Source organism: Pelophylax lessonae, assembly GCF_965119305.1.
Source record: "Pelophylax lessonae genome assembly, chromosome: 3".
NCBI classification, from domain to species: domain Eukaryota; kingdom Metazoa; phylum Chordata; class Amphibia; order Anura; family Ranidae; genus Pelophylax; species Pelophylax lessonae.
The window spans coordinates 198,706,268-198,732,089 of NC_138770.1; the positions used below are offsets into that span (position 1 = coordinate 198,706,268).

A 25,822-nucleotide genomic window follows, 5' to 3' on the forward strand; every position below is an offset into this window, starting at 1 on the left:
AACTGGGATTTACTTTCTCTAAGGCAGATTGGGATAAAGCCTTCACATTGATATATATCTCTTGCATAGCTAGATCATTCTAGAAACGCAGTTTTAAAATATTAAGTCTTCATGCACACTGACTTAAAAATTGCTGCTTCTACAGTTTTCTGTTTTGCCTGTAGAAGCAGCTCAATGCTATCCTATGTGTCCATGTACATTAGGACAATTAGAGGCATATTTTGAGCTCAGCCTTTAGAGGCAGGAAAATAAACCCTTCTGGTTTGCGTTTCTTATTGGAGCTTTCTGGCAGAAAAAATGCTAAACTCTCCTAAACTCGCCTAAACAGTGTACAAAAATGCTCTATACGAGCTAAGGGAACAGCCATTTTTTTTAAGCTCAGTGTGCATAAAGCCTAACACTGTGTTGTTGCTGTCCATCCTTATTGCAAAAAATGTTTCCCTCCATTTTTGATCAGTGCTGGAGGTGTGGGGAAGCCTTGGAGACCATAACACAAATTTGGGGGTTCTTTTGGCCTATTTGCTCATTCTAGACCTCTGTCTCCGGTTTATATAAACAAGTAACAGGTTTGTCCCCGTCACTAAACCCAGAAATTGCTCTCTTCACTATTATACCAAGATTTGTGGTCACTACACGGAAGACTTTTCTTGGATTCTGCCTATTAGCTGCTCAGTCACTAATCCCCAGATACTAGAATGGATTGTATAACTAAACCACCTAATGATAGTGAATTGTACTGCCCTCCTTAATGATATACAAAAATGTGCAACTCTTTGGAGTACTAGGATCCATTTCATACACTTCATTATTTTACATGGACCTTATTTTTTTCAATTGTTTGGGTGTGCATGACACACTGGGAGCACTTTGTTTCTGAAAACCATGTGAAGCACTTTGTTCTCCTGAAGAAGCTGCTAAATAGCAGTGAAACATGTTCACATTGGGTTATGCTGAGTTTGTGGGATTTTTAGTTTGAATGTATTTGCCAGTAAGGCGAAAAATCCTTTATACAAATAAATTTATGAAAAAGGTTTTAACCACTTGCCGACTGCGCACAGTATATTTACTGCGGCAGTCGGCCCCGGCCAGACAGAGTGCGGTAGATCTACGTCACTCGCCTGTCACTCCTTCTAGAGCCAATAGCGGGCGAGCGCGCGCCTGCCGAGGCGCGCGCCCGCCTCGGCTCGTTCACGGAGGAGTGCGGGAGTGTGACTGGCGGACCCGATGTCCGCCGGTCACACTACGATCGCCGGTACAGCGGGAGAAAGACAGAGCGGCTTATGTAAACAAGCCGCCTGTCTGTTCTCCCTGTGTAAAAATGAAGATCAGACGGTTCTACTATGTAGAACCGTTGATCTTTGTTTTTACACCAATAGCAATGTCCCACTACAGTTAGAAGCACGCCCCTAGGACACACTTAACCCCTCCCTGTCCAATACTGTTAACCCCTTCCCTGCCAGTGTCATTTTTGCAGTAACAGTGCATATATATAGCACTGATTACTGCAGTAATGTCACTGGTACCCCCAAAAGTGTCAAAAATATCAGTCAAGGGTCCGATCTGTCCGCCGCAATGTTGCAGTACCGCAAAAAAAATCGCAGATCGCCGCCATTACTCGTTAAAAAAAAAAACACCAAAAATGACAAAAATCTTTCCCTTTGTTAGTAAACGCGATAACTTTTGCGCAAACCAATCAAAATACGCTTTTTGCGATTTTTTTTACCAAACATAGGTAGCGTAAAACAAATTGGCCGAAAATGTTAAAAAATTTTGATTTTTACATTTTTTTGGGGGGAATTTCATATAAAAAAAAGTGAAAAATATTGTTATTTTTGCAAAAATTACGCTCTTTTTTTGTTTATAGCGCGTGATCAAAAAATCGCACAGGTGATCAAATACCACCAAAAGAAAGCTCTGTTTGTGGGAAAAAAAGGACGTGAAATTCGTTTAGGTACAGCGTCGCACGACCGCGCAATTGTCCGTTAAAGTCACGCAGTAAAAAATCGCAAAAAAAACCCTGGTCTTTTAGCAGGAAAATCCTCCGGTGGTAAAGTGGTTAAAAAAGCAAACATTTTTGAGAAGAATAGATCCATGGAAGTGAGAAAGAACAGAGATATCAATTGAAAGGTGCATAAAATAATGGACTGGCTTTATATCCCAAACTTGAAAACTCCGTTATGTAAATAAAGACACATTGACGCACACTATATAGGTTAAATCAAATAATATTTTTAAATATTTATTTGAAACTTTACAAGATTGATAAAGATTGAATCTATATTCTCTGATAGGGTTGACATGTAGGTTGTAATACATGTGACCCAGGATCTGAAGACTCGTTTATGAGTAGGCCAGGTGGAGCTAAACCCTCCTATGCTCTACAAAGAAGGAAGCCTCTATCTGTTTGATCTGCTGTTGCTAGGGTGCTGCACAAGTGATAAGTTATGACACCAGCCATTTGATGGCTTGACAGTTCCATTGAGAGCACAAGCAACTATGACAGATATGATTCATGGCATGCCTTGAATGTAACTATTTTGGAATACTGTTAAATTGATGGGTTAAATTTCGATTTAAAGGGACATATTTGTAAAGCAGTAAATGTGAAATTCACCAAACATTCACTGAAGTTGGTTGCTGCTGATGCAGCTTTGTTTGGCTAATGTCATATTTACTGCTTTATAAATATGCCCCTTTTGGTGTTGGCTGGTAAATGTCCAAGCAATTGATCCGATTTACCATTTTCTATTATTGGACCTCCATTTTCCCCTTCGTTTTCTAAAAGTCTCACAAATATTTTTCGATCTTGCCAGTGAAGTCCTCTTCAAACAGCTTCCTATAATGGGATGACTAAGCTGCTGCACTGCTCCTACATTCAGAGCAGCATTATTACCCTTATGTAGCAGTGGCGGCTGGAGAATAAAAATTTGGGGGGGGGGGGCGGCAAAACCAACACCCCCCCCCCCCGGCGGACCCACCCGCTCCCGGGACGGACGGCTGGCTGCGGCTGGGAGTCTCCTCTGGCCGTACAACTCCTCCCTCTTCCTAGCCAATGGCCAGTAAAATCGCTTCTCTTTTCAGCCAATCAGGAAAGGAGTCTCACGACCCGCTTCCTGATTGGCTGGGAGGAAAATCAGTGTGATAATAGCAAATATTAATTCGCTATTATCATAAAACTGGTTGGGCTCAGGGCGCAGTGCCAACCCTTTCTTGAAGCCTTTTAGAGCCTCTGGTTCTAATTACGTGCTTAAAAAAAAATCCCCTATTGGAATCCATGCGTCCGGCGCCTTGCTTGTAGATTAGGGGGCCTGACGCATGGATAGGGGGGACGGCGCCCCTGCGCCCCCATTGGACGGCTGCCACTGTTATGTAGACTCTGCTTGCACTAGAATAGGAAGAAAAACGTTGCAGAGGATGTGAATATCAGAATTGTCACTGATAATTCACAACCTGCAGCTTTTCAATCACTCCTGACTGCAGCCCTTTCCATTGTTTTTTGGATTGATAGCACTGCCTCTGCTGCTGAAACCCTCCCACTAATAGCTGCAGTGTCTGGGAAGGGGAGTGTAAGGAACAAATAAAAGAGGATTTGGCTCACTCAGTAAAACAAAAAAGGTTTTTGTTCTACAAAAAATGCAAGGACTTGTCTTACATCTGGTGGACTTTACTGCCACATTACATGAGACCGAGACTGTGTTTATAAAAGTTTCAAAAAGTTTTATTGGTACATATCTTTAAAAGGCGCTAGCATAGCGTCCAAAAAACAGAAAACCTTAAAGCAATACCTGCAGCATTGCAATTTAGAGTGCGACCTCTATTTACCACCTCTCAGATAGTAATATGATACAGGTTACATAAACCAATAAAGCGTCTGTATCTTGGGTCTCCTCCGCTGGTCAACGTTTATCGCTATAATAGCTTCCTCAAGACGATTAATGGAGAGTGTCACATTCTGTTAAATACAACAATAATTCTTTACACACAAACATATTATTCTACATACATTGTACATTATAGTATTTACTAATTTAAATCACATATACAACAGGGAGTAAACAAAGGTTGCACATTCCCCCAAAGACTTAAAGCAACAATGGCAGAGAATGTCAAACAGTCACAAAAACGTCTAAGGGTTTTTATTCTATACTTACATGGCAAATCTATTATTTATTACATTTTTTTTCTTGGTCCTTTGTTAAATGCACACAAAATGCATGATGAGGTCTTTGCCATTATAGTCTTTAGAACTGGTCACATCTCTGTATTTTCTTTCAGTGTGTAAGCAACATTTTGCGGAATTTTGCTATGAAGACGTATGCCATAGTGGCGAATGCAACTGTGTAAAAAACACGCAATTTATGCATCCTACATACATTTTAGTACATGAAGTACCATCTCTGCCTGGAAAACACATAAAAATTTACACTTGAAAATTCTTTATTAGAAGGGTAAAACAAAAACTCCTGTATAAATGCATGCATTTTGAGAGGCTGTATGAATGCATGCATTAGCTCAGGGAAATCAGTGAGATTAAGTAAATTTCCCCCCACATTATCACTGATAGACAATGGACAACTACATAGACCAACTACCAATGATGTCTTATGTAATACCCTCTAGTGTGCTACTAAAATAATGCAGGCATATGTATTGGCTCATGGTAAAATAAATCTTGAATCTGGGTCTTGCAGGTCTCTGGTGCCTCCTGATTCTGTAAATTTGGAGAAATTTCTAGATGTAGCGGTGAAGGCGAAAAGGGTTGGTCTGCATACTTAGGGAAACTTGGCCAATCTCCAGACAGTGGGTCTGGCAGGGTGGCTGAGCCAGCACTTAAATATGGATGATTCATGCCAGCAAGGGAGTAGGGTCGAAGATGGAGTGCTGAGGAGACTGTCGGTGGCCTTGGAGGGGAGCCCCTGGTTTGGGGGGGGGGGGGCCTCTGTCTCAGGCTGAAGCCCAGGCTGACTTGAGAGGATCCTGACAGCAGTGCAGTTTGAAAGGAATCTTGCCTAAAAAGCAGCAGGAGCAAGACAGACAGTGTGAGTGCATCAGCACACCTAGAGATTCACAAGAGGAGAGAATGCTATATGTAGCAAGCCTTTCTGGAAGAAAGCCTTGTGCTTAATCTTTCATTTCCCTTGCCCTGGGAGATCTTCTGAGCAGCCAAGTGGGCTGGTGGTTCCTGCAGATAGTGGATCTGGGATCAGTGACTACAGTGAGGTTGGAGATACCCTGGTATGTAGCCTACAACACTTTGTGCTACTTTCTACTGCCCAGTACACACGATCCGAAAATCGGACGACTCTCCATCCGTTTTTGTTTGGTTGCTAGGAACTCTCAATTATATTCGCAAATGGGAGAGGTTACTTACGATACGAATTTTCTCGGACGATGATTCAAAAGCTTCCGGTTTGCGTAACCACACTGTAGCGTGTGAGGGGAAAATGATGTCTACTTCTCATGCGCTGTCTACTGCTCACCATTTTTTTCGGACGAACAACATACTGATAATACGATTATCGTGCGATGTGTTATAATACGATCAAAATTTTTATGCTTGCACGACCGGATAATATCGGGCGAACAAAATCAAGGGACTGACTTCTTGTGTTTGGATGCAAGCAGGGAATGTATATTGCCTGGCTAAAGGAGTAGGCGAGCCATTAGCAGCAACTCCTGCGGTGGTAGTGCTACACTTACATAACATATAACTGACTTTTTGTGAGTCTTTAATTTGATTTTGTATATGACATTTGCCATCTGTCTTGACTATTAGTCTGAATTTTGATCTGGAATTTCCCTACAAACTTGGATTTTGTGTTATTGGACTCCAGCCTGTATACAGGCAACATACATAACACCTTTTAGTTTTAGCTCAAACACTCCAAGAAATGAAGTAACAGCCATGGTTATTATTATATAGACAAGAACTGATACATTTTAAACATATTTTTAAATATTTATACATGTTTGAACATAAGCTCAAAATTGTTCCTGACGTTTTCACCTTCAAACCTAAATTCCATAATTTTGTTTGATTTCCTCTTGGCTTTCTTTCTAAAACTTATCCAGGCAACCATTAACTGTCTTCAACATCTCTATTACTTGTAACATTTTACCAGGCCTCTCCCCATAGCCAGCTCAGTGGATTAGTCATTTTTTGACTCTACACCAGGGATTCCCAAACTACGGCCCTCCAGTTGTTCAGGAACTTCAATTCCTATTATGCCTAGTCATAGTCATGTATGTGAATGTCAGAGTTTTACAATGCCTCATGGGATATGTAGTTCTGCAACAGCTGCAGGGCTGTCGTTTGGGAATCCCTGCTCTACACAATGTGATGTATTAATCGATTAATTTGAATTCTTAATTTCTGTCCTGTGTAGAAAAAGTTGTAGGTTAAAAAATGAAAAGTAACTCTTACCTTTGATGGTAAATTATAGGGGAAATCATAGCAAGCTTTCAAGACACAAGGCCTCTTTGTTAAGCAGATTACAGTGAAACCAAACTCTGCTTCTTACCAAAACTATTTTGCAGCTCTCCAGCTCCCTATCACAAATATAATGTGTTTAAGTGTATGTAAACCCTTACAATTAACTTCTCTTATCTGCTTTCTTTTGGCCAGTTAAATATACCATCAACATGTCTTGTTAAGTTAGATAAGTGCAAAAATGTACCTGTTTATCCTGCCAAAAATATATTACTGACAGTGGGGGTCAGAACTAGAGCACAGCTGTTACACTGGGTCATGTTGCTGCTGTCAAAGGATGATGCTTAGCCAGAGTCAGCAGCTTTGCCCAAACAGAAATCTCACCTTATGACAGCAGCCATGTATTTGACAGTTTACATTGTTAGATAACTAATATGGCATTGGAAGTGGGTGAACTTGTATAAAGATGGGTTTAAAGAAAAAAACCCCTGCGTGGGAATGAGAAGGAAGTTTAAAGCGGAACTTTATCCAAAACAACTTGATAAAAAAGTATGTTCTTTAGCAAGGAACATACATGCCACATTAATAATATTTGCTACCAACATTAGTGTCTGCTCTAAATTGCCTCTAGCATTGCCCCTGTTTCATCTTGCTGGAGGCTGCCATTTTTCTGAAGCCCAGAGCCCCTAAACAGCATTAAATCATAAAGCGGAACTAAACCCATCAATTTAATGGTTTCAGAAAATTGTTACATTCCTGGAATGCTAACTGTCACATTTGCTTGTGTCCTTAACCAAACTGTCAAACCATCAAATGGCTAGTGTCATAACTGATCACATGTGCAGCACCATGGCCGTTGCAGAAAAAACAGCAGCAGCTTCCTTGGCTGTGAAGGATAGGAGGCTTTAATTCTGCTTTAAGGCTCTCAGCAGATTGGCCTCTACAAACATGGCGATGCCTAAAAATGGAGAGCAACTGAGCATGTGCAGAGAATGGTAAGACAGTGTATTACAGTAAACCCCCCTCCCCCTTACGTTCCGGACCCAGCCGCGAAAAGTGAAAATCCGCGAAATAGAAAAACCCTATTAAAATGCATTGTAGGCATGTTTTTTTTTACTGTCACTGTACGTGTAAAAGCATTTTAAGGTCTTTAAACACATTTTTAAAACAATAGAAACTCATTTAAACACATAAAAGATACTGAGAGACATAACAAGAGCTATGGAAAACACAAAAATATTTCATTTTTAATGATTTATATAGTAAAATAACATTACAAAAAAAACGCAATATACTGGGACCGCAAAAACTGAACCGCGATGGAGCGGGGGTTTACTGTACTGGATTTAAAACAGTATAGGCACTTATGTTGTTAACATTCATTTAGTGTTGTGTAGTTTTTTTTTTAAACAATAGTACTTCAGATCATCTTAAGGCCTCTAGTTTAGCCAATACAGACATTTTAACAATTTTCAGAAAAGTTTATAATGTATTTGAAAAAAATGTGTCTTTTTTATTTAATATTTAGAGGGGAATATCAAGTCTAATTGTTTTTTTTTTTTGGCAGCTCTGAAGTAATTGTTATATTGAAAAGAGGTGGAACTCAAAACATGCAAAATTGCCATATCTTACGACAGGTTTTCTTTAACAGTGCAGAATAATTGAAGCTGACCACAGATGGTAAATCCCCATTCAAATACAAGATATAGATAAAGATATATGCTTTATGTTTACAGGAGAGCAGTGGCTGTAACACCTGGCAGGAGCTAGAAGGTGTCAGAGAAGAATGCGAATCACTGCAACATACACTAAATACCATAACTCAGGTGTGTAGCTTCATTCCAATGGGCTATTACTTATTAATATGCTTCTTACAAATGGATAGCTTATTGTCTATGTTGTTGCTCCAGGGTGGGGACATGTTTGTATTTGTGGATGTGGATGTATTTTAGAACTATTACTATTGAATGCACCAGCATAAAGACTGGAGTACATTGGTTCTTCAATTTGTATGTCTTTGATAAACCTTGATTTTTACTCATCCGCTTCTATCACACAACTGAGCATTGCCTCCTCTTAAACACCTTCTTTAACATTAAACTTTCTTTACACCCATTTCCAAAGTCCTCTCTTTATTGCCCTGTCTTTTCCAGTAATTAGGACATCTGTTGCAGCCAAATTTTACAGATACAGTGCAATATCTCCAGACTTTCAGAGTGGTCTCAGTTAAATTAATTGGTGGAGCCAGTCAGAGAGATACACTCTAAAATCCTTTTTTTTAGGGTACATAATGTTTTTCTACTTTTTGAATGTGAGTGGAGACACCATTTAATTCTAAGCATACATCCTGTATCTGGACCATGCTTCTCTGGTTTCTTCTTCAGTTATTCCATACCAGGGTCTTGCCTGTTCTCAGCTCATTTATATATTTTTTGTTTTAATTAAAGCCCAGCTAAGTCACAGAAATAGATAATTAGCCATATAGATGTTGTATTAACAGTAACCACTTTCCTGTTACATTGTTAAAATATGACTAATCAGTCAGCCAGCAGAAATGCTCTTAGTAATTCACACTGCTGTTGTCTGACATACCTCCTCCCCTTCTCAGCAATACAAGACTGTGTGAGGATGTGCTGATGGGTGTGGCTATTACTCAGCTATGCTAGCACAGAGTGTTGGAAAGAAGTGCAGGGAAACAGTAATTTCATTAAGAGAGAAAGATTTTGTGAAGCATTTAAAAAAAAAAATATTAAAATTAGTCACAATTCATAACATGCCCAATTGGGTACAGGGCTATATAAGAATACAAAGGTCTTAGTCCCGGTTCACACTAGGGCGACCTGTGAGGCGACCTGGACGCCTCACAGGTCGCCGCAGGTCGCCTCCCATAGGGAAGCTGCGGACCCGTTCTAATAGGAGCGACACAAGTCGCTCCGACCTAGAAAAAGGGTCCGGAGCTTCTTTGGGGTGACCAGGAGGCGACAGCAATAGACTTCAATGTTATGAAGTCTGTAGCGGCCGCTCCGAGGTCGCGGCGCGCTGCTCGCACCGCGACCTCGGAGGTTGCGGTGCGAAGTAGCGTCGCCCCTATGTGAACGGGGCCTAAAACTTTAGTGGGGCTTTAATGACACATAACTTCTGCTTTACACCTCTTTTAAACGTTATCCTTGTACCTATGAACGTTCTTTACAGCATTTCAAAAGGTAATTAACTGTTAAAGATGTGAAAAAAAAGAATGTGCTGTTCCAGTTCAACATCACTATATAACGTTTGTGGCAGTCACTTTTTTTTATTTTAACTAATGTTTTTATTATTCTTTTATGTTTCCAACATGCATGCAGTATATTCATAAATTATCGTTTCTATAACACATACCTTTTGAAAAAGATAAAGTTATTGCAACTTGGAAGAAAATGTGTGTTTACTGTTTTTAGTGAGGGAGTAAACACTCTAAATTTAAAAAAATGGCAGACTACTAGGACTAGGATCAGAAAAATGGAGGGTTAAACATGGCAAGATAAGGAAGATATGCATAGTACATAAAACTGATGACGACAAAAAAAGACAACTTAACTAGGACATGGATAGACCAAACAGAAAAACACCATTCAAACAAAAAAGGCATAATGATCCAGCAATGCCTATACTTTTTTTTTTTTTTTTGCATGCTAGCCTTTATATTGAAAATGAAGAGGTTTCTAAACTTACGAAAATTCTCGTACGACAATAAAAATTTGAAAGTGATGTAATGTATTGTATTTATATTGTATTTTTGGACGAAAACTGTACTGATTAAATGAAAATCGTATGATCTGGTATCGTACGAGAAAGATTTTCATGTTTGTCCCTTCTGATCATTTTGGATGAACTATCATGAACGGCTCTCGAAAGCTATGTACTAACGATCAGATTATCGTATAAGCACTTTGAAAACTGTATTTTTTGTATGATTTTCTGATCATGTGTACAGGCCTTAAACCTAAATGGCAATTATAATAATACAAGACTTCTAAAGGGCAGGGGCACCTACACATACTATCTACACAGGGAAAATGCCAAAGCACCTGCATCCACAGTCCAGAAAATAAAGAGCATGTCTAGAAATAGAGAGGCTTTGGGTTCAGACTCAGACAGAAATGTAAAGCCTTCCTGCCCATTGCTCAATGACTGGGGACTCAAAATGGAGTTGAAAATGTTCTCTCTGAAAGTAGGTAACAGTCACTGCCAAAACTTTGCTCATTCTGGAGAACTGCAAAATGAAATAATTTAACATTTTTACAGGTAGGTGTAAAAAATCAGCAATTATATCTAATGTAATCTACTGCAACCAGTCAGGTTTGAATTTTTATCAATTTAACATAGACCAAGGAAAGATAAGCGCTAACTAGTTCATTTTGCTTGTTTTGTTTTTTCTGAAAATCTATTCTTCACCGTGGCAAATAATACAGATGTGGCAAACAATACCCATTCTGTAGGCTACTGTCTGATCTTACATCTATGAATCTACACTATAGACCATTCTGCTGTTTGCTATTCCAGATATGTCAAGCAGATAGTGCAAGCCCTGATATGGACAGTTCAGTGAGTACCGGAGGTGATGAACTTAGACGCGCTTCTTCTCCATCTAGTAGGAGATCTCCCAGTCGTGGCCGTTCCCCATATAGACAAGATGCAGCTGCTAAAATGGTTCAGAGTACTCTGCACAGACACCAGGAAAGAGAGAAGGTGAGATAGTATGGCATTATATATCATATTTATTATACAACTTTAACATTATTCATTATCCATAAAGTGGCATTATAATATATTGATAAACAGGTTTTTGAACTGCATACACAAGTTTGTGAATATAATTGAAATAAATAGTGTTCCCCAGCAGATTTCTTTCATTTTATAAATCAGTGCCAAATCCAGCAGCCTGTCTGTACTTACTGTACTTGTTTTTGGGCAGGAGCTTCAGTCTGAACTGACACTGGTGAGGCAGTCAGTGGAGGACACTAAGAAGCAACTGCTGGAGAGTCTGCAGGAGGCTGAGAGGCGAGGATTGGAGCTCAGAAAAGATAAGGATGAGATCAGTAACTTGCTGGAGAGCGTGAAACAAGAATCTCAGAGATGTCAGGCCAGCCTGGACTCCCTGAACAGGTAAATTGCAAGTGGTGTGCATTATAGCAAGCGTCTCGTTTTCAAATGTTACCACGATAATACTAAAATAATACTTCATGTATTATTTTGAAATAATTTATCCTGCTTTCCAAATGCTACATATCATCCTGATATGTACAGTTGAAGATAGGTGGTAAGAAATCAGTACATTCATTTTTTAGAGTTTTTTTTTTTTAATCTTTTTTTATCCTGGTTTGATAATGAATACATGGACAGTACCATGAAGCTATTATAAATACAGTATCTCAAAAAATTGAGTACACCCCTCACATTTTGTAAATATTTTATTATATATTTTCATGTGACAACACTGAAGTATTGACACTTTGCCACAATGTAAAGTAGTCAGTGTACAGCAGGCATGTCCAACCTGCAGCCCGGGGGCCGCATGCGGCCCAGAACCGCAGGCAATGCGGCCCACTGCCCCCTGACATTTTTTTATTTATTTTTTGCTGAGGAGGAAGGAAGTCGGGGGCACGGCCACAGAGGCTGCCTCGGAGGGGATCATCCACTAGTTGTGTTAAATTAGTGCTGGGGGGGGGGGTGCGGCAGCACGACGGGAGGGCGCGGCGGCATTTTATTACTTATATACCTTAACTATAGTATTTATTTTATATGCGGCCCGAGAAAATTTCTCTACACTCAATGTGGCCCAGAGAAGCCAAAAGGTTGGACACCCATGGTGTACATCTTTTATAACAGTGTAAATTTGCTGTCCCCTCAAAACAAATCAACACACAGTGATTAATGTCTAAACTACTGGCAACAAAAGCAATTACACCCCTAAGTGAAAACTTCCAATTTGCGCCCAAAGTGTCAATATTTTGTATGGCTACCATTATTTTCCAGCACTTCCTTAACCCTCTTGAGCATGAGGTTCACAAGAGCTTTACAGGTTGCCACTAGAGTCCTCTTCCACTCCCCCATAACAACATCATGAAGCTGGTGGATGTTAGAGACCTCTCGCTCCTCCACCTTCCATTTGAGGATGCCCCACAGATGCTCAGTGGGGTTTAGGTCTGGAGACATACTTGGCCAGTCCATCACCTTTACCCTCAGCTTCTTAAGTAAGGCAGTGGTCATCTTGGAGGTGTGTTTGGGATCATTATCATGTTGGAATACTGCCCTGCGACCCAGTCTCAGAAGGGAGGGGGATCATGCTCTGTTTCAGTATGGCACAGTACATGTTGGCATTCACGATTCCCTCAATGAACTGCAGCTCCCCAGTGCTGGCAGAGCTCATGCAGCCCCAGACCATGACACTCCCACCACCATGCTTGACTGTAGGCAAGACACACTTGTCTTTGTACTTCTTACCTGGTTGCCGCCACACACACTTGACACCATCTGAACCAAATAAGTTTATCTTGGTCTCATCAGACCACAGGACATGGTTCTAGTAATCCATTTCCTTAGTCTGTTTGTCTTCAGCAAACTGTTTGCGGGCTTTCTTGTGCATCATCTTTAGAAGAGGCTTCCTTCTGGGACGACAGCCATGCAGACCAATTTGATGCAGTGTGCGGCGTATGGTCTGAGCACTGACAGGCTGACCCCCCACCCCTTCAACCTCTGCAGCAATGCTGGCAGCACTTATACGTCTATTTCCCAAAGACAACCTCTGGATATGATGCTGAGCACGTGCACTCAGCTTCTTTGGTCGACCATGGCAAGGCCAGTTCTAAGTGGAACTTGTCCTGTATGGTCTTGGCCACCGTGCTGCAGCTCCGTTTCAGGGTCTTGGCAATCTTCTTATAGCCTAGGCCATCTTTATGTAAAGCAACAATGCTTTTTTTCAGATTCTCAGAGAGTTGAGTTCTTTGCCATAATGTGCCATGTTGAACTTCCAGTGACCAGTATGGGAGAGTAAGAGCAATAACACCAAATTTACCAGACCTGCTCCCCATTCACACCTGAGACCTTGTAAACACTAACGAGTCACGTGACACTGGGGAGGAGAATATGGCTAATTGGGCCCAATTTGGACATTTTCACTTAGGGTGTACTCAATTTTGTTGCCTGTGGTTTAGATATTAAAGGCTGTGTGTTGGGTTAATTTGAGGGGACAGCAAATTTACACTGTTATATAAGCTGTACACTCATTACTTTACATTGTAGCAAAGTGTAATTTCTTCAGTTCCCGTTCACACTTGGGCGACCTGTCAGGCGACCTGGTCGCCTGACAGGTCGCCGTAGGTCGCCTTCCATATAGGAGCGACACAATTAGAAAAAGGGTCCGGAGCTTCTTTGGGGCGACCCGGAGCGACCTGCATAGACTTCAATGTTATGAAGTCCGTGCCGGCCGCTCTGAGGTCGCGGTGTGAGCTGCACGCCGCGACCTGTGAGGTCGCCCGTGGAAGTCGGATCGCCCCAGTGTGAACGGGGCCTCAGTGTTTTCACATAAAAAGATATAATAAAATATTTACAAAAATGTAAGGGGTGTACTCAATTTTGTGGGTTACTGTACATGTTCTGGGTAAATTTAAACAAATTGCTTTCCAATGACAGGCTGATCACTACCTCCTCTTGCTGTCTGCGGTGAATCACTGGCATCTGTCTAAAAATATTGTATTCTGCTGTAGTTTTCTGTAGTAGGAAAACCTTGCTTGCAGCTTTCCTTGGGTTGGCCTTAAAGTAGGCTGAGACTTTCTCCCTTTTTCTCTAAAGAGAAGAGAAGAAAAGGACAGGTTTTGTGAAGAATCTTTGCTTGAAGCTATATTCTTCAAAGGCTTCCTTGGTCATTACTAACTTTTGCTTACCTGGCTGAGAGTTTTAATCTAAATGGGTTAACAAAACTGTAGTTTTAATATAATTGGTTTCAACAATCCCAAAGGGAAATTTTGCAAGTGAAAAACATGCAATGCATATGTGGATAAAGAAATAAGTGACCATCTCTAATGAAAGTACATAAATCAGCGCTCATTACACATTCAGTAACCTAACCCACAAGTTTTAAAGAAGCTAAGGTGCCTGCTTTTGCAGTTAACATGCTCCTTCCTGTGGAATATACACAAAATTATATAATTTACAGTGACAGAGGCACTTGCTTATGTCAATATTCTACTTTTACATTTCAGGGCTTTGAACCTGATAATAGACAGTCACTCTAGCAACGTGCTGAGACAATAAAGATTGAAGAGTGTTTTTTTTTGCATTGTTTTACAGACCCAAGTTCACAGACTCAGTAAAAAGACTGTTTATCATGTTATTTTACTACCTGAGTATTACAAAAAAACATATTCTTACATCTCTACACCTAAAGATGTACACTAATTATTAAAGCCCCGTACACACGCGTCGATAATTGGCCGTGAATTTTCGGCCAACGTCCGAACGACCGATTTTCAGCTTGTTAGTATGATGCTTCCGACAACCGACTCCGACTTTTCGGCCGAAAAAAATCTGGTGTGCAGGCTATAAAATTTTTTTTGTCCGTCAACACGACGGCCGATTTTCCGTCAGTCAGTACAGATTTCGGCAGACAAAAATCTGATGAGCAAGACTGGGCATGCTCAGAGAAGAAAAAACACACGGAAAGTAAACCAGAACATGACATCACTTCTGAAGTAGATTTTTGTTGGCCGAGAAAATTCGTGTGCAGTCTAGGCACATTCCAACCAACAAAACACCACTCTGGACAAAAGTCGGACGATCGGTCGGCCGATAATCATTGCGTGTGTACGAGGCATTAATGGCCATACACACTATAAGATTTTCTGAAGACTTTTTCCTTCAGATTTACCTTTTCTATGTAGTGCAAGGGACTGCCAGATTGCATACAAATTGAAAGTGTTTAGGTTTGACCTCATATTATATGGTTTTGGTAAATCTAAAGGAAAAAGTCTTCAGAAAATCTTATAGTGTATATGGCCCATTCGTTTTGGGTAGCAGATAATTTAGGGCACATAATGCAGAACATTAAAATACATTTCTGGACTCCACTGTGTAGTTCCCCAATCAGTTTAACCCTTTTCCTCTACTCCTTGAGCATTCCTATTATAATTATTTATCAACCAGCTGATGTTAGTTAAAGGCTTCTGACTTCTTAAATGTTCCGAACACCACACAAACCTTTTTGTTGGATAGAATACCTAAGGGTTAGAACCATTTTTTGTGTTTATCCATGTCCCTGTTGGTGAAAATTACCCTCAATTCCATTCCTGGTTAGGAAAGAGTAATCATGAGGAATATCCCTGCTACAGACACATACAGCAAAAACTGGCAAGGACCAACCTTGCCTGCTGTACTAACCACATTTTTATTGCCATTTGTTTAATTGCTACAGAGGAAGTGAGGGGAAATCTCCCTAATGGGTACCTACTGTATCCAAAATTAATGTTTGAATTTTAAATTAGTGCCCATGCTTAAACTAACACTAGTTTATAAAATACTTAACTGCTTTCCAGGGTGGGCTCCCTCTAGGTCTGACTAGACCATTTTAATTCTGTTTGTCCACAGTTAAAAGGCAGGATCTGTGTGAGGCAAACAGCCCTTAATATGCATGTGGAAGGAAAGTAGTATTATTATTATTATACAGGATTTATATAGCGCCAACAGTTTGCGCAGCGCTTTACAATGTGAGGGAAGACAATACAGTTACAATACAGTTCAAAACAGGAGGAACTAGAAGGCCCTGCTCATTAGAGCTTACAATCTAGAAGGGAGGGGCAGGTAGACAAAGGGGAAGCCCACTTCAGGAAACTGATGAAGCATAAAGCTAAAGTAAATAGTTTTTTTTTTTTTTGAGGCATCTAGGAAAAATAAATTAGCACGAGAAATTCACAGGACTGCATCTTTACACAGTTATCCTTGGAATTTTAAACTACTCCATGGACTGGGTGCCTTAAGCCTCATACACGCGCGTCGAAAATCGACAGGGAATTTCTGTCTGACGACCGATCTGCCGATTTTCGGCTTGTTAGTATGATGCTTCCGACAACCGACTCCGACTTTTCGGCCGAAAAAAATCTGGTGTGCAGGCTATAACATTTTTGTCCGCCTTCAAAACACGGCCAATTTCCGTCAGTCAGTACAGATTTCGACAGGGAAAAATCTAATAAACAAGACTAGGCATGTTCAGAGAAGAAAGAACACAAAGAAAGCAAACCAACACATGACATCACTTCTGAAGTAGAATTTTGTTGGGCAAGAAAATTCGTGTGCAGTCTAGGCACATTCCAACCAACAAAACACCACTCTGGACAAAAGACAGACGATCGGTCGGCCGATAATCGTTGCGTGTGTACTAGGCTTTAGTCTCACTTTTTTCTAACATGTATTATGTTTAAAGTTTATCACACACCGTTTTTTAAAACTTCTAAAAAGTGATATATTATAAGTAGAAAATCCTTTAGTCTATTCATCTCTGTCATTTGAATATCTTTACTGTGTCAGCAACCTATGAGCAAACAAGGCTTTTAATTCTGCTGGATACTCATGGGCAGATCTGATGTTCATGGAACAGTCTTATCACCATGCATACTTTTTGGTAGATAAAGCAGGCATCTTAATAACCAACAATTTATGGAGAATAATTTGTTGGGTTGATGCTACATGTTGCTGAGAGACATCTCTTTTTATTCATTTTATTTATTTTGCAATAAAGTTTCGGATCCATTCCATTGTAAAGAACAGGGTACATTTCAAATGAGTGCATAAACCAATTATAGCATGTTACAGTCATAAAGTAGTATAGCTTTTACAAGTATTCTATGAAGATAGGTACACTTGTAGTTGGTAAGCAGAATGATGCAATATGTTGGTGGTAAAAGGGCTCCCCGAACAAAAAGGAAAAGAGCCTTCAAAAAGTAACTGTTTATAAAGGTAGGTCACCTGTTTAGCTGTCTATATACAGTATAACAAAATGTGTTCTACTGATTTTTTTTTTTTTTTTTTATTGTGAACCACAAATATAAAGACTGCATTTAGCAATGTTCCAGTATAAGTTAGACTAGGTGAAAGCGCATCTATGACCCACATAAGAGGCTTTCCTAGATACAGTCTTTAGGCATCATATTTTCCCACTATTTTTTTTCTATTTAATAGAATTAATAGTATTTAGTGGACGTACGCAACATTGTACGTTTATTTTCATCCCTGACCCCAAAATAGCTTTCGGCCTATCTACCACAGGCATAAATAATAAGGGGCAGTTTACTTACCAATATGGTTTTGGATCTTGGGAGGAAAACTCAGATGAAAACCACTCTAACACAGGTAAAATACAACCCCCCGATAATACGTTTATTATCCTTTGGTATCCTAACCGAAGACCCTAATGCTGCAAAGTAACAAAGGAAGGTATTTATGGTATCCTTTAGTATCCTAACCGAGGACCCAAATGCTGTAGAGTAACAAAGGAAGGTATTTATGTTATCCTTTAGTATCCTAACTTAAGACCCTAATGCTGTAGAGTAACAAAGGAAGGTATTTATGTTATCCTTTAGTATCCTAACCAAAGACCCTAATGCTGTAGAGTAACAAAGGAAGGTATTTATGTTATCCTTTAGTATCCTAACCGAAGACCCTAATGCTGTAGAGCAAGGATTCCCAAACTACGGCCCTGCAGCTGTTGCGGAACTGCACATCCCATAAGGCATTGTAAAACTCATGTCACAGACATGACTAGGCATGATGGGAATTGTAGTTCCTGAACAATTGCAGGGCCGTAGTTTGGGAATCCCTGCTGTAGAGTAACAAAGGAAGGTATTTATGTTATCCTTTAGTATCCTAACCGAAGACCCTAATGCTGTAGAGTAACAAAGGAAGGTATTTATGTTATCCTTTAGTATCCTAACCGAAGACCCTAATGCTGTAGAGTAACAAAGGAAGGTATTTATGTTATCCTTTAGTATCCTAAGTGAAGACCCTAATGCTGTAGAGTAACAAAGGAAGGTATTTATGTTATCCTTTAGTATCCTAACCGAAGACCCTAATGCTGTAGAGTAACAAAGGAAAGTATTTATGTAGAAGTGTCCAGGAACTCTTCAGTTCTAATCAGTTGAAAAATTTGCTATAAAATTTCTAAACAGAGTGTCATTGTGTTGCTTTTCCTAGAGAGAAGGAAACTATAGAGGAATCCCTGCAGACAGCAAAGCAACGAGCTGAGGCCTCACTCCTGGAAATTGAAAGACTGAAGGCAGTGAATGCAGAGTTGCTACGACAAAGAGATGTTCTGGAGGAGCAGAAGGAGGAGCTGAACAGGGAGAGAGAGCGTAATCAGAAAGAGCTGGAAAGAGGGTGAGAAGAACGGAGCTGCATTTTTATGTCATGAATGCACAATTCAGATGACAGCTTGCATAAGGTGTTGGGGTCATTTATGCAACATAATAGAAGCAGAATAGATCTACAAATACCAAATTAAAATTATATATGTGTAGGATGATGGATGTTATTCAATTCACCTTCTGGGATATTTGAGAATTCCATGTTCCAGGTGTGTAGTACTATAAAATATGAAAGTTTGCCCAGTTTTTTTTCTATAGATAATAATTCATCTGGATCTGGAGATAAAATGTTATTTTAGATAAGATGTATCAGTGTGTTGCTTGATCTATCATATATATATATATATAAAGGTTCACATACACAATGTTCGACCTGCGCCAGTGAAAGAGTCAAGTACATTCGATCTTATGAAAAAAGTTTCAACTGTGGCTGTAGGTAGTCTTTTTAGGAGGTATGCAGGATAGTTCAATCCCTGGGGTTAGTGGAGATGGATGGTGGAGGTGGCTGCAGGCTTCATACAGAGCTAGAGGGACTCTGCAACAGACAAAAAAACAGACAAAAAGGGGTAGGAGAAGAAAAGCAGCGCCACCTCAGTGTAGATTAAAAGGTTATTTATTACATAAAAATGCATCGCCTGAGGAAGGAGCACGCATGCTCTGAACGCAAGCACCCCCTGCCACTATTCGATGTAAGCCTGGATACTGAACGCTGCCAGAAACACAGGAAGTGTCGGACTCCCCTGGCACAGCCAGGACCACGGCCGCCACAGTGTACTTCCCTAACATCCCTGCAGTGTTGCAGATGAACCATCACCGTTTGCTGGTCAACTATTTCCTCTGTGTGAGTTACTACATTGTTTTTATGTAATAAAGAACCTTTTCATCTACACTGAGGTGGCGCTGCTTTTCTTGTCCTACCCTTTTTATCATATATATATAAATATATATATATATATATATATATATATATATAGTCACGAGGACATTGTTCTATAGCGAGCCTAAAACAAAAAATTAACTTTAGGTTTATTACTTTACCTGCTGCCGTTAAAACAATACCAGATACTTCTGTTAAAAAAAAAAAACGTACCCACTTGCTAGCATGGACTTTTCACTACCCCTCAACACATTCACTTTTTCACCAAGGGTCTCTGTGTGACGCAATGGAACTGATTGTTCATGAAGAGGCTGCCAATTAGTGATGCTGCCTTACACAGAACCTGTCATTGATTACAGTAAGAAAAATGGGAGTGCCAGGGGGGCAAGGGCACAGAAAGCTCATTCTGTTGAGTAAGTAGGTATAGCAGGGTTGTAAATGTTGCTACTTTCATGGGAGCAGCAAGGGAGAGTATTAGACCTCATGTCAAGTTTTTACTTTATGTCCACTATATTATTGTCATTTCTAGCCAGTTATAGATTCACTAAGTATTATAAATTAAATAAAAAGCAAATCCTATTCATGCAACACTCTTAAAAATATGACCCCCTTAGAACATATCTGTCACCCACTTACAGTAATATAGTTTGAGTAAGTATACAATACTCTCATAGTATACGCAAATTCTCGTGCCGCAGATCTGACAGACCTTTGCAAAAAGCTCAATGCTTTTCTAGGATTACATATTTCCCCTTCATCAGGAGAAAAACAAGAGGGAATTATCAAACTATAAAAGTATTAAACATGTATATATATATATATATATATATATATATATATATATATATATATATATATATATGATAGTGACAATATAAACAAACATACAGTATGCAATTTTTTTTGTGTCGTGCATTGTTTTAAAGTTCGCCTTTCCACTGAAGCCGCTGCAAGGCCATGAAACAAATCTAGGCAGGGGTCTCATAAGAGTGGGACAGAACTACTCCAAGAGATTTTACGCAGCCACGAAAAGAGCCACAAGCAAATTTTCTTACCTGAAGATCTTGCTAATAACAGAACTTTCAGGCTTGCAATTAGCAGCGTTGTCAGCCTTGTGTGCGCATTCCTTCAGGAGCTCAGGTGGCAGACTGACAACATTGCGGCTAATTGTGAGTCAGTGGCTTATGGTTGTCAGCCTGCAAAGAGAAGTACTAGTACTGGCAGCGTTTTCATGTAAGAAATGTTGTAATAGAGTCACAATAATAAAGTGCCTATGAACACTGTACACAGTGGTTTACTAAAACTGAAGAGTGTGAAATCTGGTGCAGCTGTGCATGGTAACCATACAGCTTCTAACTTCAGCTTGTTCAATTAAGCTTTGACAAAAAAAAAAAAAAAAAAAAACTGGAAGCTGATTGGTTTCTATGCTGCACCAGATTTTGCACTCTTCAGTTTTAGTAAATTCACCCCAGTGAGACATGGTTCCAAATATACTGACGAATAGATTTTGGGTTTATATACGGTACTTTTAAAGATACTGAATGCACGAGTAAAGAAAGCTCGAGAGCTCCTATTATCTCCACTCTCTAATGAGCTTCTAGAATTAACATAATACATACTGTGTAAGTACAGGCCTTCCAAAAAGTGTTCTGCCATTCTGTTCTGAATATAATCTCCTGAGTTTAGCCATTTTCTTCTAGTGAGCAATCAGGAGACTATAAACAGAGAAGTAGAAAGATGTTCAGGAGTGAGTTTTTTGTATTTGCTGAAGTGCACCATGTTTGAGGGTCAGTAACTGCCCAAGTACAGCTTAAACATTGACTTTTTCGTGTTATAATAGGCAGAGAACCCAAGAGAAGTTGGAAGAGAAGGCATCAATGTTGAAAAAAGATCTGGTTACTGTCCGAGAGAATCTAAGCCAAGCAGTGCTTGAAAGAGATGTCCTGCAAGGGGAGAAGGAGGCTGTCACCAGTGCTCTTAGCAAGGTTTGTCTATGTCATGGATTGCTATCATTTGGATGCCCTGCTCGTTTCTTCCTTCACACTCCTGGTAGCAGTGGGGTGTCATCTGACTATATGGACTGGCTTTCCTCTCTGTTTATGCTGCACATAACAATTTCAACCACTACAGTGAGAATCAATTACCTTTTTATCGAACATTTAAGTAGATCTTTTATACCACAATACATATTGTACACCATGACCAGTTAAATGATGCAATCTCAGTGGCAATGTCAAATCAATGTTTTTTTTAACTACTATAGAATGTAAATTTCATCAGGATGTGGATATTATTGAAATTGTACATGTTGCCTTTTAATGTGAGAAAGGTGATCTCTAGGACATGCCACATAGACAATCCAGTTCTCAGCGAGAGATGGAAAATATTGATCTTAGCACAGTACACAGTGTCTCTGGTGTGTTTTTAACATGGATTTCCATGCCAGGCTGAATCAAGCAGAGCAGAGCTGGAACTGGCACTAAACCAGATGCGAAGTGAACAAGCGGGACTGAGCGACTCTTTGGCCAAGATGGGTGCTCTGAATGAAGGTTTAGCGCAAGATAAAGTGGCTTTGAACCGTGTCATCTTACAGGTAATTAATCTGTATATATAATAAAATGACATAGTAATATACAGCATATATAAATATGAGTTTCTTTTTAAAAGTTCTTCTATTATCTATCAGTTTAACCAGTGTAACTACCTAAAGTCTGTCCTGAAATTCGGATAACATTTTTAATGAAGCCTGCAGTGATATCGCACATTACCATTTAACTGGTGTTGTGGAAGTGGAATGGTGGGCTTACAGAAGGGAAAAGCTCAGGGTGTGTACCACAAGTCTCTGTTCAGTGGTCAGGGCAAGATTAGACACTATTAGCTTTGCATGAAATCTCTGTTGTTGCCCACTATGCAACAAACAACATTTAAAACTAGTATTGTAAAAAACGCACACTCAATATCAATTTATGTTTTTTTTAGCATGAAATGGATATAATGTAATTCAGACCTTTATTAACTGCATCTATTTGGTCTTACTTTTCAATTTTTGGTTATAGCTAGAGGCTGAACGGGCGTCCCTGCAGGAGGACCGGCGTGTTAGTGAGGCCAACTGTGCTACTTTGAAGGAGCAGCGGGAAGCACTGGAGTTGGAGGTATCTCAGCTACAGACAGATAGAGTCAGACTGGAGCAGAGATGCCGAGACACCGAAGAGAAACTGCAGAAGATGGAGGAGCAACTTCACAGTGTGCTCAGAGAAAGAGCAAAAATAAAGGAACAGCTTGCACAGGTAACAATGAAGACGGAGAAGGAAAAAAAAACCTTTAAACATACTCTCCAGGTGACAAAAGATCATTTTGAACTAACAGTAAGGCCACAAAATATACAATTTGCCATATACCAAGAGATTTTACTATCCTAGGAATGTAAAAAGTGAGAGGGAATTATATTTTAGTTTAAAAGAAAAGGATGAACCAGTTAGTGTATTTTAGGTTTTTATGTTGAGTGACCATGTCAGATGTATTAAATGGACTTTTGTTCTGTTCTCAGGCCAATGCATCAGTTCAGACATTCCAAGAACAGTTACAAGAAACCCGGAGAGAGCTGGACATACAGTCAGCAGCTCTGCAGCGTGCTGCTCAGCGCATGGAAGACCTGACCAATCAGAATGCAGAGCTTGGTGTGCAGGTATCAGCTCTGGAGGCTGAAAGGCAGGAGCAGGAAGATGAAGTGGAACAGCTTCGGTAATGCACTAGCGTCTAGCACATTGTGTAGGGTAGTTTCTGCAGTGTGTCTAGTGCTAGCTCACTGAGGGTCTTCTTTCTTGTTGTCATCAACTAGAGCACAAAAAGAATCTCTGGAGAGCACCTTGTATGATACTCAGCGTCGCACAGCTCAGCTAGAAGATCGCAGAGAACAACTTGAAGGAGAGATCCATACCCTTATGCTAGCAAAACAAAACCTTCAAGGTATGAAACCAGCTACACATCTTAATATTTTATGACTTGCAGACTGTGAACTATAGTAAAGTCTGTTGTGTTCTGTTCCCTTTAAAAAAGTAACATCTGGATAGTAAAACCACCAAAGATCATGAATATAATAGACACTTTTAACCACCTCAATGTGTCATTCACCCAATGGGCTCATAAATCAAACTTTGCTTATCTTTACTCAAAGAAAGCCCACCAGTAATATTCATCTTTATGTAACAAATATCTGAGATTTCTAGGGGGGAAAAAAAGACTTCGAAATGGCTGCTCAGAACTTTCCAAAAAGTTAATTTAAAACATTTAGAAAATCACCAATATTTAAAAAAAAAATTTGTTCAAAAACCATTTCCGATAAATGCTTTTTTAAAGGAAAATATTTGTTAAATCTAAATAAAAAAAATGATTAATGCAGTTAGATATGAACTGCATTATTTATAATGAATTGGTCTTAAACCCAAAAGCATACATTTTTTATTTTGCAGCTTACCAATTCTTAGATGTGTTGGCTGCATTCATTTTCTTTTTAGGCTTTCTTCCGCTTATTTTTACCTGGTGATCCAGCCAGTAGGTCTGTTTTCAAAAGAACAAGCTGTCCTACAGATATGCAGATACAGGGATGAATATAGGATGACAAACCATTTACTACTGACAGGATGCTTAAAATGATCAGCTTTTATTTATTTAAGCAAAACCATTATCCTAAAAGCAAAAAATATTATTTTTACTGCTTATAAAGTTTTATCTGGAGTTTGGCTTCAGTTTGTTAATGTATCTAAATATGCTAGTACATATAATGCCTACATCTCCCAGATTAACCAAAGATTTGTCCAAAGGTGCCCCTGTGCTTTGTTATCCAGAGTGGGGGCACTCTAATACAGGAGGTGTGTTACTGGCCAAACCACCAGGTGAAAACGAAGGGGAAAAAAAGCCTAAAAACAAATGCAGACACCACATCTAATGATTTGTAAGCTGAAGTATTAGATTTATGGTTTTAAGTTTAATACTGCTTTAAGCGTGTTTTAAAGGAAACTAGTGCTCATACCTAGTTAGGTAGGTGCTAGGTAAAAGCATCTGTTGCTCCTGCTGCTTTTCTGGGGAGCCTGATCTATTAATTTGCCTGTCACATGTTCCAAGTGTGATTCACTGGGTCTGAGGGAGTGTTCCCACTGCATCCAATGAGGGAGCTTGTTGGAAAGTGGAGGAAACCCAGCCAGTGACACATCGTGTTTTATGGCAGTCCTAGTGGGAGGGCATTCCTGCAATGCATCCTGGGATTGACCATAAATACGTAGGGAACATGTGACAGGGCATCTTTGGCGGGAAGCAGAGTCTCAGGAGGGGGCAGACGGCCGGTCTCTCCTCCTACAAATGTGAGGAAAGTGGTTTAGGCAGTCGGCCTAGTGAACCGGGTGTGGAGCTGAGCTGCAGAGGATCCAGAGTGCTGACAGTGGAGCTGGTGGCAGAATCTCTCAGGAAAAACAGTGTCCGTGAGTACCCGGGGATTTGCAACAGGGTCTGCCTAGGAGAGGGGCCCACTCCAGAGAAGTCAGGGGATCAAGGAGCTAGCTCACACAGGAAGTGTAGCAGTAAAGGGGGCACCGTGTAGTTGACCCTGAAGAATAGGAACAAAGGGGGTGCCAGGAAGGGCCCTGAAGATTGTTCTGCAGTACAGTACAGTTTACCTCAGGAAGTTCACTCAATTCTATTTCACTACTTCTGACAAGGTGAAGCAGCGGCCTAGCCGTGACAAGTGTTATACAGTGCTACTCAGCCTTAATCAGCATTAATCAGTCATCCCAGCTGATTGTGTATAGTTATACAAGTTGGAGTATCCCACTCATTCCCTTCTCCCATCCAAGTTCTCAATAAAAACACAAAAACCAAAGCTACTGGACTGTTTCCTGACTGAGCTAAAACATTTGGGAAAATGTTGAACTGTCACGCTGTTGCTAATGGTAACCCAGGGGAACCAGTAACTAGCAGCTCCCAAGGGAGTTGTTCTACACCTATATTTAATTTCCTGTAAAGCAGTACTCAGAGGGAGAAAAAGCACTAGGGACAAAATCAGATTTGCTGTATGCATAGGTATTGACAAGGGACATGCTTACAGGAGGCGAGATGAGCTGGATGAGCTTATTAGTG

At 40.0% G+C, this 25,822-nt stretch overlaps 1 protein-coding gene across 1 annotated transcript in view; it reads left to right on the forward strand.

Annotated features, from left to right (window-relative positions):
- Positions 1–25,822, forward strand: part of LOC309551030 (uncharacterized protein) — a 181,951-nt gene that overhangs the window by 108,583 nt on the left and 47,546 nt on the right. Inside the window, exons 11-19 of the mRNA XM_082251472.1 lie at positions 8,167–8,256; positions 10,970–11,155; positions 11,382–11,572; positions 18,647–18,829; positions 21,534–21,678; positions 22,140–22,286; positions 22,750–22,980; positions 23,241–23,434; positions 23,532–23,659. Coding sequence (XP_082107598.1) covers positions 8,167–8,256; positions 10,970–11,155; positions 11,382–11,572; positions 18,647–18,829; positions 21,534–21,678; positions 22,140–22,286; positions 22,750–22,980; positions 23,241–23,434; positions 23,532–23,659 — 1,495 coding nt within the window. The remainder of the gene's footprint in view (positions 1–8,166; positions 8,257–10,969; positions 11,156–11,381; positions 11,573–18,646; positions 18,830–21,533; positions 21,679–22,139; positions 22,287–22,749; positions 22,981–23,240; positions 23,435–23,531; positions 23,660–25,822) is intronic.